The following is a 14097-nucleotide window of genomic DNA, read 5'->3' as shown; positions in this document are numbered from 1 at the left end:
ATATATATATATATATATATAATATGTATATCTCCAGAGCAATAGAGGCTTAGATCTACCACACCAGACAAGACCCAAGGTGTAGGTTGTGCAAGGAGACACCTGAGACTTTTTTTGAAGGCCGGTTTTGTTTACAAAGTCTTCAGAATTCATTTTATTTGCTGTTTCTGTTTATTTTTTTATTTTGAATACTTAAAATGTATTACAGTTGCAGTAAATTTGTTAGCATGACAGGTCTATTTGGCGCTTCTCCTCAGGAATTCCAGCCCTTTCTTCTTCGGCACATTTGATGGTCTTCTCACATGGACCCTGGTCTTCAGGATATCTTTGTGCAGACCGGTTAATAACATTCTCCTTAGTTTCTGGAGATTGCTGTTTCTCAGTCTTTATTTTATGGCAATAAAACTCCTTGAGATCAAAGATCTCAAGGAGTTTTACTGAAGGCATGAACAACATGCCTCTAGTATTCATAATCTTTTTCTTAGCATACTTCAGTGAGGCTTGAATGTGTCTCTTCTGTAGAAGTTGAGTTTTTCTTGGCCTTCACCCTTTGAGTCCATTTTGGGTTCTACAGGGCTCTAGAGACTGTCTTGATACTGCAGTTCCTGACTTGGCTAGTTCATTGGTGTTCTGGTCATTGTTCTAGGGTCTTCGGAAACATCTCTCACTAGCTTTCGTTCCAGAGTCTTTGAAATCTTTCGTTTCCTACCTTTGCCAGACTTGTTCTGTACTGATGACACTTCTCACTCCACTTCTTGACACTCGGAAATACTGTGAAAACTTTATATATCCTTCTCCTGCTTTGTGAAGATCAACAATTCTTCTCAAGTCTAAACTGAATTATTTTGTTGTTCTGGCATGATGCTTTCTCAAGTGACAGCTCAGACCCTTTACAAGGATTTTACACTGCATATAAAATATAGGATGACACTCTATTTTACATTGATTGATTGATTTATTAGCTGTGAGTTTTACAAGACTAAAGCACATGATTTCACAACAATGGTTTGTGCTTTGGTTAAATAAAATGGCCAGTTTTTAATGGGAGTAGCAATTAGATTTCTTAGAAGTGATGCAGAGACAGAAAGAGACAGAGAATATAGAGTCCCATATCGCACAAATAAAAGTATCTCCATGTAGTTACACTGTAATCATACAGTATAAAAATATGACTGATGCTGTACTTACCTGTAAACTTATTGTAGAAACTGCCCACATTTGTTAGAACAGTTTTATAGATTAAGATAGTGTCTGTGTTGAAGGGTCCAATGTGTCCTCTTTGACCAGCTACAACACTGAACACCACTCTGGTAGAGTCTAGGTAAACAAATATTTCAAAAATATAATAAAAAAAAATGTTGCTTCATTTGTTCTAGTGTATACCTAATATTTACCTTTGTTCTTCAGCTCAAGGACTTGGTTTTGGATGTCTTTCAGTTCCTCTTTCATGACTCTAAATTCTTCCATGAGTATGTTGAGAGCAGAGAGCTTCATCTGGTCTTGAGCAACTTCGTTTGATTTGGGAGCATCCTGGGCCAAAGTTAAGCCACAGAAAAACACCAACAGCAAAATGTTGACCTTCATTTTGATTGTGAGTTACTGTGTCTCAAAACCTGCTACTAATATGTTCCTCACTCCTTTTATGCTGTTTGACGTTTACTTGTTAATTTTTAACTACTAATACATAAAACAACACATCAGGACTGCCGTTTACTGTTGCCATGCCGAAAATGACATCCTGGCCTTTAGTTAGATAGTAGCATTGAGACTTCTGCTTCTGTTAGGGCTGTGTGCTATCTTTTAGCTTCCTCCTTGAAGGGACACTGTACAGCATGTTTGTAATATTATGATTGTATTTGGCATTTTGAAATACTGATTGAAACACACTAAACATAACAAGATTGCTTTTTGTTGTGTTGATCAACCTAAAAAGTGCTGGTTTTTGCTTTGTGCACATTCCACAGCAAAAAAGTTGGGCACTCAACATATTATCTCTCTAAATTACTGAGTTTATCAGCTACAAAGAGCCACAATATACTACATTAACTATAACCTAGTTCTGTTTGTCTTATCAGGATTTGTGTTTACAACAAAGCCCAACTGACCTCAATAGAAGAGAAACAAGGAAATCACAAGTAAAAGAATTTGTATCTTAGTGGTGTTGACTTGTGGAATTTAGTTGGGACTCTTGAACAATAGAGACGTGTCTGTGATTGGTGCAAAAACAGAGCTTTATTTTTCTTTGGTACATTTTTATGCTTTCATTTTCCTCTTTGCCATGTTCCATAAGGATGCTGTGGCATCATGTTCAATATCCCTCATCCTCAAACAGTCAGTGATGTTGCCAATAAAATGCTTTCTGTGACCCTTTGTTCTCATTGTAGAATCTCTGCCAACCTAGAGTCTTGTATAATTTTTTTTGGAAAAGACAGAGGTAGTTGTTCAGGTTGTTTTTTTCAGACTTGATGAAGAACAACACTTAAAGTTGTGATATGCAATCCATTTATATTTATTTGCATCAATCTCCTTGGGGTGCCACCTTATCGTGGTGGAGGGGTTTGAGTGTCTCAATGATCCTAGGAGCTATGCTGTCTGAGGCTTTATGCCCCTGGTAGGGTCACCCAAGACAGGCAGATCCCAGGTGAGGGACCAGACAAAGCGCAGCCTGAAGACCTCTTATGATGCACAATAACTTTGGACTTGGCTTTCCCTCACCCGGACGTGGGTCACCGGGGCCCCCCCTCTGTCGGTCGGTCTCACCTCAACTCATGGCTCTGGTTCTGGAACCAGTCTCCTTGAGAGGGGCTGGACGTACTTCCACTCTGGAGTTGCCCACGGTGAGAGGCGCCAGGCAGGAGTGGGCATACTTGTTGCCCCCCATCTTGGCGCCTGTACGTTGGGGATTACCCTGGTGAACGAGAGGGTAGCCTCCCTCCGCCTACCGGTGGAGGGACGGGTTCTGATTGTTGTCTGTGCTTACGGGCCGAACAGCAGTTCAGATTACCCACCCTACTTGGAGTCCTTAGAGGGGGTACTGGAGAGTGCCCCTCCCGGGGACTCCCTTGTTCTACTGGGGGACTTCAACGCTCACGTGGGCAATGACAGTGAGACCTGGAGGGGCATGGTAGGAAGAACGCCCCCCCCGATCTGAACTCGAGTGGTGTTCTGTTGTTGGACTTATGTGCTCATCACGGATTGTCCAAAACGAACACCATGTTCAGGCATAAGAGTGTCCATATGTGCACTTGGCACCAGGACACCCCAGGCCGCAGTTCAATGATCGACTTTGTCATCATATTATTGCAGCCGTATGTTTTGGACACTCGGGTGAAGAGAGGTTTTTATTTACTTAGATTATCTTTCATTTACAGACCCAGTCAATAAATTATATTATTGAGAAGTCCATTTAATCAGGAACTTTATTACTAAATGAAACCCATTATATAGACTACTTACACACAGATGGATGTTTGAAAGCCTTTATTTCATTTAATTATGATTTTGCTCTTACGTTTAATGAAAACATGAAATTTAAAATTTTAATATTATGCCACATTACATTTTAATTTGACAATGACCCTCACTGGAATGCATATTTTTATTATTGACTGACTGTAATTTCTGCTCTGATCAATTCAAGCTTTATCAACAGACTGAAATTAATTTATTCACATATTAAAACACACCATAAAACCATAATTTCCCCTGAGAGATTTCTACTTAAGAAAAAAAATTATTCAGGAATAATTTGGAAATACATCAAATTGTTGCATGTATGTTATCTTTTGCCATTTATATGTTATATAACATATATATATATATATATATATATATATATATATATATATATATATATATATGTGTGTGTGTGTGTGTGTCATTTATATCTTATATGTTAATATATGTTATATATTGCCATTTGCCATTTATATGACATATAAATAACATATATTTATATGTTACTTATATGTTATATATATGGCAATACTTTGTTAACAATGCTCTTTTCTGCAAAAGTAAGGCCTACACTGATATGTCACAGTGACATTTATGAAATGTGAAAGTAACTTTTGTTGATGGATCATTTTCATTCATTTTAATTATAATTTGAAAAACACTAACCATGGCATTGGCGCACTGTCTGGTCACAAGTTTTAAGCCATTTAAATGATGATAGCAATGTTTTTTCAGATTTGATGCAGAAGAAAACCACTAAAAGTAGTTATGTAGCCGTTTCCCCAAACATGGTGGTTTGCATCCAGCCGGACGAAGACCTGGTCTCCCTGTTGCAACTCCACGAAGGCAGCATTGCCTCCATTATCAGCCCCATCCATCAGTGTCTTGTGATCGGTGATCTCCACAACACTGTTATTGTTCTTTATGAGGCGCAGACGCACAGGATGTCCTCCACCAGCATGATAGAAGAAGGAGAAGTAGTACATGCCTCTAACAGGTGCAACAAAGATACCTGTGGAAACAATGAGTTCAAATATTTTTTGTTGCCTTGTCAAAAACTTTGACTTAATATTGAACCATGTTCCAACAACATATTTTACACTCCTAATTTTATGTTGCATACTGGCTTTCATTCCTTGAAATAGTGCTGGGCAATATGAAAATTATATATCACCATATCACAATTAAATCACAATTGCAACTGTTCTTTGTGCACTTCTATTTAGTTTGCGTTGATTATCGTATTTTCCGCACTATAAGGCGCACCGGATAATAAGGCGCACCTTCAATGAATGGCCTATTTTAAAACTTTTTTCATATATAAGGCGCACTGCATTATAAGGTGCATAGAATAGATGCTACAGTAGAGGCTGGAGTTACGTTATGCATCCACTAGATGGAGCTGCACTAAAGAGAATGTCAATAAAACAGTCTGACTTCGGTTGGCGAGGAGAGCCTTCCACGACTGGGCCGGGGCGTGGCCGGACGATGGTCACCCTTCTCCGTTCACGCACAGCATGTTCGTGGAGAACGTGGTGCAAAATGACCTGCAGACGACCTGATTCTAGACGGTCGGTAGGTGGATAGGTCAGTAAAACTTTATTAATAAATTACAAACCAGCGTTCTGACAACTATCCCAGCATGCACTGCACGCTGCTTCTTCTACGGGCGAAAATGAAGTCGGCGGCTGCTTACCATAGTTGTTACCTGTTGTGGCTTCCTGCCACATTCTGCTCCTCTTTTTGTGTCGTTGCCCCAACGACTCAATCTGTTGTGGCTCTATCTGTTGAAAATGTTTTACTTTTGGATCTCAGAAATGTTCTCATTTTTTCCTGGAGGATTTCTGAGTTAACATTTTTTTAGTGTTTTAGCAAAAATCTACTACTTTTTCTGTTGTTTTTTTTGTTGTTGTTGTTATTTGATTTTTCTTTTTTTTAGTCTTCAATACAACCTGGAAAAAACAGGTAGTTGTTCAAAAAATGTATACCTTGTCAGAAAACTTTTTTTTTTAATGTATTACCCTAGTTTTTGCTATTTGACATACTACTTTTTAATCCCATTTGCAACCCTACTCATACCTGTTGAAAAATTAATGAAATTATGGTAGAAATGGTAGAAAAGTAGTAGAATGATACATACTTTTGTTGATAAGCGAAGTAAATTTTCTTTAATGTTTTTGTCCTGTAAATTGGCAATTTAAATATAGTTATTTTGGAAAAGAACAAAAGATTTACCTGTGTTCTGGTTGTAAGCATTGCCCACATTTGTTATTACTCTTCCATAGACTAAGGTCTTGGGTTTCTTGATGGGTCCAATGGCTGCATTCTCAAGTATACCGGCACTGAAAACCACCTTCAATGCTTCTAGATAAAATATAAATGAAAAATTGTTTGATCAGTTTCATATACCTTTAGTGTAACTGTGAAGCCAGAATAAAAAAACTGACTTTACCTTTCTGTTTAAGCACCAGAACCTGACTTTCAGTCTCTTTCAGCTTTGTTTCCAAGGCTTCACCTTTCTCTTTAAGCACCAGAACCTGGCTTTCGGACTCATTCAGCTTTGTTTCCACAGCTTCTAGTTTAACTTTCATGACTGCAAACTCTTTGATGAACTTACACAGATCAGGAAAGCATGGCTCATTTTCAGTAGTGCCTTCTGTTTCAAGTAAACCTTCCTGGCCCAAAGTTAAACTACAGAAGCTCAGTAACAAGCAGAATGCAAAATTCATCCTGATTCTGTAATGCTGCCTCTAATACTCCATCAAACGTGATGCTGTTTTTATAAAGCTTCAGGATTAATGGTTAACTGTAGAGAAAACAGTTAACCATTAACTAGTTAATGGTCTGTTTACTTTTTCAGTGCTTTTGCGATGTTGAAATATTTCTTGTATATCAATGCTGGTACTTATAGAGATAGCAGAAATACAAATGCACATATACACTTTATAACTTTTGAAGGTAACAACCATAATAATGAATAAAATAGTATACTTTGGGTTTGTGTGGACACACAGCCTAAATGGCAAAAAACCTTTGCAGATACACCTTCAATCGTTTCTGTGTGAGCACATCTGTCATGATATGTGGTGTTGTTGCGGTGAGGAGAGACGCCGAGAACCCAGGTATGGTGAAGATGATGAAGAATTTAATGGTGATAATAAAGCTCTGACAGTCCAGTACAGGCGGCACGGCACAGAACTTAAACATAAGCGTAAACCGGTAGCAACTGACATGAGAAGACTGACAAAGAGAGCTAAGCCTACCAGGACTTAACAGTTGTACGGGAAAGACTAAGACGCAGACTGACGCACAGCACTCAACCACGACAATAGACCTTAGACAAGAACCAAAGACAACAAGTGGGGTTAAATACACACAGGGGTAATCAAGGGAACGAGACACACCTGGGAAACAATCAACGGGAAGACACAGAGACAGAGACTCACAGGGAACAGGATCACACAAAAAACTCAAAAATAAACACACAGAAACACGGAACATGACAACGTCTTTAGTGAGTCGTTCCGTTTTGTGAAGATAACACTTCTAGGAATTACTCTATTATTCTGGATATTCTGATACAGGAGAAGAGGTAAGTTTAGATTAGTTTCACTAGAAGATAGGCAAACACAACCTTATTTTTTGATACAATACAGTGTAATTTAGTTGACAATGGAGACATATCATTTGTGATTAGCACAAAAACCAGAGTTTTATTTCCATTAGCATGATGTTATGTTTTCATTTTCCCATTTGCTCCATTTCAATGATGGGACACTTTTTCTTAAGGTGACTTTGGCTGGCATCATGCTCGATGTTCCTCAGCCTCACACAGTCGGTGATGTTGCCATTAAAATGCTTTCTGTGACCCTCTGCTCTCATTGTAAAATCTTTTGCCAAATTGTTCAAAACAAAGAATCTTAAACCAGGGTTTAGGTTAAGGACTGCATGGGATGAGGCATTATTTGTTTGTTTTTGCTTTGTTTCATGGTTTTGTCCTGTGCCCCCATGAAAAACTAACTGGTAATTTTGGTCTAAACAGCCACTGATGTCATCCATTGTATATGTCATTTAATCTATAATCTTGATGTACAAACCTTTATTACTTACTTTAAGTATATGTATGATTTAAGTATATGTAATTTTCTTGAAAAATGTGCAAAAGATTCAGGCCAGTGAAGTGTTAGATGTTGGCCTTCAGCACATCTGTATTGTTGGGTCTGGTTTCTCTCATCCTCCTCTCGACGAGGGTCTTCAAATAATGAGTTCATCAGCAGGACTCTGGAGAACGTGACTTTTTACTGAGGAGGTAATTCAGCCATTGAATTCAGATGTGTTGAACCAGGGAGACATTTAAAAGTTTCAGAAAACCAGCCCTGAATCCCTGAACTTGAGGACCCCTGCTCCAGACAGAACACTGTAGATTCTCTATGGAGTTCGGTCAAACATGTACAGTAACATCACGGTCATTGAACCGACTCTTGATACCTTTGGCATCACAACAGAAAGGTTCAAATTTCAGCTGGAACAAACATCAGAAAACTTTATTTTCATCTGGAAAAAAAAGGACTTTGGACCACAGAGCAACAACCTGGTTCTTTTCCACTTAGAACCAGGTGAGACACTTCTGACGACACCTGCTTGACTCTAACAATCTCCTAGCCTTTTTAACAATCCCTCTTGAGCATGTCATAACAACAGTGTTTCTCTATGCTGCCATTTACAACAGTTCTTTGGAGCGTTGGACTGAGATGATGAGCCGTAGCGATACTGTGTGAAATTATCATTAACAGCACCTCACACCACTTAATGCTTTAGACATTTTATTGTTGATGTTTTCTATTATAACACTTCCAGCTGAATTGTACTTAACCCTTGTGGGTGCAAGGACTGAGACAAACACGGAGGACTGTGGCAAATGATTCAAGGTTTACGGGTGTGAGGTTGGTTGGACCCCATTTGTAAACACAAGGGTTAATTCAACTCAAACTTTATTGACAGACTGAAGTCCACAGTTAGACGTCTTGAAAACCATAATGTTCCTAGAAAGACTTATATTTAAAAGTAAATAAAAAAAGCAGAAATGTCAGGCATTTCTAAAACTATAATGAAACTATGTAAAAGAAGTAGCAATTAAACAAAACCCTAGTAAATCTCATATACATATGTTGTCAAAAAACACATTGTGTGTTTAAGATTAATTTGTCAAAAATTAGCATAAAATGTAAAAACACATCAATTAACTCCCTCACCACAAAGCACACATGCACACATACATACAGTACATATATGTATATCATAATACACATTACTTGTAGTAATTTGAATTACTGTATAATGCAAATCAAGTATGTATTTTGTAGCAGGAGCCCAGGGACCATTTGAGACCCTTGAAATGACTTCTGTCCCTGGCCACAAGTTAAGAATGGTCAAAAATTGGTCAACAAAACAAATTGTTTGTTTTTCTTTCAACAAGGCAACAGTTTTTAGTCTTTTATTTTGGATGTTAATGATGTACAGACTTCACAAGACAAAATTTCACATTATTAAAATTTTTGCATTTTTAATTTAATTTATTTTGTGGCTCATCAGTAGTCTAAAGTTACCACTTTTGGAAGTAAAGAGAAGTAAAGACTTCACTAGTCTCACGAGTGATGTTCATGGAATGTGGGAGTAAGTTTTGTTGTAGCGTTATATTTCGTTCGGTTTAATAAAATATACTTTCAATGGATTAGCAAATCAAAAAGAAAACTAACTGGTAATTGCTTTCTGTTTCTTCAATGAGCTTAAGTCATTTACATCAGTATTCAGTCATTTTTCAGACTTGATGCAGCAGAAAGCCGCTGAACGTGGTGTGGTAGTTGTTTCCCCAGACGTGGTTGTTGGCAACCAGCTGGAGGTAGACCTGGTCTCCCTGCTGCAGCTCCAGAAGAGCCGCATTGCCTCCATTATCAGCCCCGTCATTCGCCGTCTGCTGGTCAGAACTCAACACAACAATATCGCTGTTCTTCATCAGGTGGACGTACGAAGGATGTAATCCTGAGGCATGATAATAGAAGGCAAAGTGGTATATTCCTCGAACGGGAGCAACGAAGACGCCTATGGGAGCAAAGTTTTAGTCAAACAAGTGAGATGGACTTCATGTTCCTTCACATTTCTGAAGAAAAGCGAAATCTTAATGGCTTCCACTTCCTGGGCTTTTACTCCTTAACTTAGTGACAGCTAGCTACATTTTCTGACAAGCTAACTACATTTATTTAGATTCACATTTTTGTCTGACTTTAAGATTTTGAATGCTAAGCTGCATATAGCTTTATGATCAGCTGAACTGACCAGTGTGCTGGTTGTAGGCATTGCCTATATTTGTTATCACGGTTCTGAAGACCAACGTTTGGGGTTGGCTGAAGGGTCCAATGGCTCCATTCCCACCTGTTGCAGCACTGAAAACTACCTTCAGTGTTTCTAGACAAAAATAAAAATCATTTAAATATGGTTCAAACAGTTATAAATAACTGAGTAAAAATTCTAAACCAGGGGTGCCCAAAGTCGGTCCTCGAGGGCCGGAATCCTGCATGATTTAGTTCTCTCCCTGCTGGTAGTACCAACCCTTTCAGCATGTCAGTGTTCTTCTTTGGCCTTCTAATGAGCCATCATTTGATTCAGGTGCATTAAACCAGGGAGAGAACTAAAACGTGCAGGATGCCGGCCCTGGAGGGCCCACTTTGGACACCATTGCTAAACCAATCAAAAAATGCTTTACCTTTCTCTTTAAGCACCAGAACCTGGCTTTCGGTCTCTTTCAGTTTTGTTTCTACAGCTTCCAGTTTTGCTTTCACAGCACCGAGCTCTTGGTGGGAGAGTGACAAGTCAGGACAGCATGACTGAGTTCCAGCAGACGTTTCTGTTTCAACAACACTCTGGACCAGAGTTAAACCAGAGATTAACACTAGGACACAAAAAGTCAAGTTCATGTTGATTCTGTCTTGAAAACTCGGACTGACAGCAATCCTGATTCTCGCTCCTTTTAAGCCATTCTAATGCTTTCTGTCTGATGTTGATTATTGGTTGGATTGTAGAGCCCACCCACCAAGCAACATGCTCTGATTACATAGAGCACTGCTCAGAAGACCTGCTTTATCGTAGAGGCCTGAGGGTTGTGACATGTCTTCAATTGCTTAACTTGACCTTAGTGACCTGAAAATCGATAACCAAAACCAAAACCAAATACTTTGATTACATATATTAAAGTAGTTTTTTGTATCTATGCAAAAGGTTATTAGACTGTGGAAGAGTTTGAGGATAATGAAGCGACTGTGAACATTTGGTGCTGAGTCTTGTGTTGGTTCTGTTGGACTGGACAGGGAAACACAAGCTTAGTTCTTGACTCTGAATTGTAAAGTTTAGTGGAATGACGGAGATCATCTGCGATTAGTGGGAAAATCTGAGCTTCATGTTTTTTTGGTGTGTTTTTATATTTTCAGTTTCCTCTTTCACAGAATTTTAGATGTTAGAGATCAGAACAGCAAGTTCAGCAGGAAGCCATGAACTTTCTTCTTCATCAACAGCGCCTCCTTCTGGAATGTGTTTTCTTTGTATGGTTAAATGCTACTTCATGAATACACATGCAAGAAAATTGTTCAGACTCAATATTTATATCCATCAAACACACTTGACTTCAAACCAAGGACAAATAAGTTCCAAACAAACATGTCCTTCAGAATGTGTTTAATTACAAATTCTTGTGACTTATAAAAGATTTTTGTCCTTGAATAATTTATTCATTTAGGATGCACCACATTGATTTTGGCCTTTTTGTCTTATCCTAACCATTGAAGACTTAAAAAAACAATATATACAAGTACAATCAGATCCATTTACATATTCTAATAAAAAGTGTTGTAGACATTCTTTTGTTTTCTCCACCGTTCTTTAAAATGTCAGAATTGCGACTGAAAATCAGAAGTAAAAAAAAGAAATTGTACAATTTGACTTCTTGATTAACTCCGACGTGCACATACAATAAATGACTCAAGGGTTATCAACACAGAAAATTTAGCTTGGAGACAAGAAATTTCTTAAAAAGCTTATCCGTTCAGCATATGGTAGCATAGCTTATATAATTTATGTCAGAGTGGACGCAGAAGAACGCCACTGAAAGTGGTGATGTGATTGTCCTGCCAGACATGACTGTTCGCACCCATCCTCATGTACACGTGGTCTCCTTGCTGCAGTTGCAGGAAAGCTGCATTGCCTCCATTATCAGCCCCATCGTGCGACGTTTTGTGGTCATAGGCGGTCACAACAACCTCATTATTCTTCATCAGGGCTAGACTCACAACTTGTGATCCTCCGGCATGATAAAAGAAGGTGAAGTAGTATATGCCTGGAACTGGTGCAGCGAAGATACCTGGGAAAAACAAGATTTAGGTTTAATAAATATTATGAAGCATGATTCAGTATTTTTATAAAAGGAGGCTACTCATTTGCATTGGCTTTAGAGAGTATGGTCTAGCCTAGGCTAGCATGCCTTGGCTGTAAACCAAATGGATTGCTATCCATTAGCACAGATAGGCTAGCATTAGCCTTGGTTAAGTTGGCAAATAGCATGCGTAGCCTGACTTGTTTTTTTTCTTAAAAAATATTTGGTGTGCAATATCTGTAAGTATCATTATATTCATTGATGTGTTCTTGTGACTTTTACTGTGATCCAGGGTGACACCAAGCGTAATTAGTGTCACAAATTGAAGAATTAGGAGTGGAGGCTCCTCACGGTCTGTCATGGCACATTTCGAGCTTATAGCGCGATGCGATTTGAGGACTCACCAAGCGCGTCCATCACGTCCGACAAATAGGCCGGCAACGGAAAACAATGGCTAGAGCCACTTTGACATGTCAGACATGCCCTCAACGCTCCTCCACATAGACATTGAATGTAAACCAGATGTGTCTGATGCTCAAAATGCCTTTGGTGTGAATGCACCATTAGCTGCATACTATACAGCATGTTTATGCTTGATGTCATGTATTACAGTAAACTGTCAAATGAAAAGATGTCAATGCATGTAATGAATGAATGACGCTAACTGATATAATATGCCAACTATTTTTCTTGATGTTTTCTTTAAAGCAAGAAGTGCAAGTCTCAGGTGACCAACATAGTCAAGTTAGCCTACCCAATGCTAATGTTAGCTTTTCTCTGCTAATGGACAGCAGAGGAAGTAAGAAAACTATTGAGTGACCAGCCTAGGCATGCTAGTCACTAGCCTCTTCAAAGCTAGCAGAATCTCCTTCTCATTTGACAGTGGCAGCCGTTCAGTTATCGGTGCCCTCCTGTTAATAGTTTGACCAGTAGCTAGCTTCAGAATAGATCTAGCCTCCTGCATCGAGGAAGTACTCAACACTGGATGTTCTATAGTATTTCTTTTGAGAGTATTATGGTGTCTTAAAGTCTTGGATGTCCACAGTAGGAGAGTTCACAAACTCCTACTTTAGTGACTCTGATACTACAGGTATTCTAATCTAGAAATATATAATTTAAATAATGTAATGACTCACCTGTGTGCTGATTGTAGGCATTGCCCACATTGGTTATTACTCTTCTGTAGATTAATGTCTGTGTGCTGAGGGGTCCAATGTGTCCACTGCCACCAGCTGCAGCGCTAAATGCTATGTTGGATGCTTCTAAATAAAAAAAGATATATATAAAAATAGCTGTAAATGTTTCCATTTATTGAGTGATATATGTCTTTAAAATGTCCAAAAGCAGACTTTACCTTTCTTCTTCAGTTCTAGAACCTGGTGTTCAGTCTCCTTCAGCCTCGTTTCCATGGCTTCTTGTTTCTCTTTCATGGTTTCTTGTTTCTCTTTCATGGCTCCAAACTCTTTGAGAAACTTACACATATCAGGAAAGCATGACCCGGTTTCAGCAGTGACTTCTGTTTGAGGTAAACCTTCCTGACCCAAAGTTACACCACAGAACCACAGTAACAACCACAGTGTGAAATTCATCCTGGTTCTGTTATGCTGCCTCTAGTTCTCTGACTTGATGCTGTTTGGTGTTTTTGTAAAGCTTGAGGTTAATGGTTAACTACTGAGAAATCACGTTGTGTTTATGTTTTCAGTCCTTTTGCAGTGTTGAAAAAGCTTTTGAAAATCAGTGTTAGTACTAAGTTTTCATACAGATGCACATAAAAATATCAATATAAAAATATCAACAACAATTATAATGAATACAATTTTGAACCTTAAATCAATAGTTAGGTACAAAAGTAATTAATGTAGTTTAAAATAGGCTGGAGAATAAAATGATATCACCACACTATTCCTGTCTGTTTATAACAATAAGCTCGAATTTGCTATAGTTAACTATTAAAAATTTTCAAAGGTAGTCATTAACCAGTCAGTCATTTTGATTAATATTACCAAGCGTTGACACTGCCTGATTACCAGGAAATTTATAACCAAGCAGCTTTTTATCTCTATCAGGGTGTTGCTTTATGAATACCGGTGTAGTGAGGTGGAATATTCTAGAACAATAAACAACACTTACAGAATAAAATCAAACAACTTATCACTAATTTACACAGCTAGAAGTTTCAGGACGCTGGATCTTGAACATGATCTTGAGCATTGAAGTCAGTC

At 38.4% G+C, this 14097-nt stretch overlaps 2 protein-coding genes across 6 annotated transcripts in view; both read right to left on the bottom strand.

Moving 5' to 3' along the window:
• Positions 1-10512, bottom strand: part of LOC103153146 (complement C1q-like protein 2) — a 64225-nt gene extending 53713 nt beyond the window's left edge. The window contains exons 1-3 of one of the 5 annotated variants that reach the window (XM_016661745.1): positions 5909-6250; positions 5692-5817; positions 3936-4468 (exon numbers count right to left, since the gene is read on the bottom strand). In XM_016661745.1, coding sequence (XP_016517231.1) covers positions 4188-4468; positions 5692-5817; positions 5909-6185 — 684 coding nt within the window. In that variant the 5' untranslated portion in view covers positions 6186-6250 and the 3' untranslated portion in view covers positions 3936-4187. Of the gene's footprint in view, positions 1-3935; positions 4469-5691; positions 5821-5908; positions 6251-8936; positions 9556-9789; positions 9919-10216 lie in introns of those variants that run through there. The other 4 variants (XM_007573958.2, XM_016661748.1, XM_007573959.2 and 1 more) reach the window with 4 other exon arrangements.
• Positions 10513-11211: 699 nt separating this feature from the next.
• LOC103153143 (cerebellin-1-like) lies at positions 11212-13525 on the bottom strand. Its single transcript, XM_007573955.2, has 3 exons — positions 13230-13525; positions 13012-13137; positions 11212-11863 (listed from the first exon to the last, which is right to left on the bottom strand). Exons 1-3 carry the CDS (start codon positions 13462-13464, stop codon positions 11583-11585), a joined length of 642 nt encoding a protein of 213 aa, XP_007574017.1. The 5' UTR covers positions 13465-13525; the 3' UTR covers positions 11212-11582.
• Positions 13526-14097: the final 572 nt, after the last annotated feature.

The sequence above is a fragment of the Poecilia formosa genome, unplaced genomic scaffold (assembly GCF_000485575.1).
Source record: "Poecilia formosa unplaced genomic scaffold, Poecilia_formosa-5.1.2 Scaffold341, whole genome shotgun sequence".
Lineage (NCBI taxonomy): Eukaryota > Metazoa > Chordata > Actinopteri > Cyprinodontiformes > Poeciliidae > Poecilia > Poecilia formosa.
This window is presented reverse-complemented; position numbering and strand designations above follow the sequence as displayed.

Coding starts and splice junctions, on each gene's coding strand:
- LOC103153143 (XM_007573955.2), bottom strand. CDS start 13,464: ATGAATTTCACACTGTGGTTGTTACTGTGGTTCTGTGGTGTAACTTTG. Junction 13,138..13,229: donor TCTAGAACTGAAGAAGAAAG/GTAAAGTCTGCT, acceptor TTTTTTATTTAG/AAGCATCCAACATAGCATTT. Junction 11,864..13,011: donor TGCCTACAATCAGCACACAG/GTGAGTCATTAC, acceptor TGTTTTTCCCAG/GTATCTTCGCTGCACCAGTT.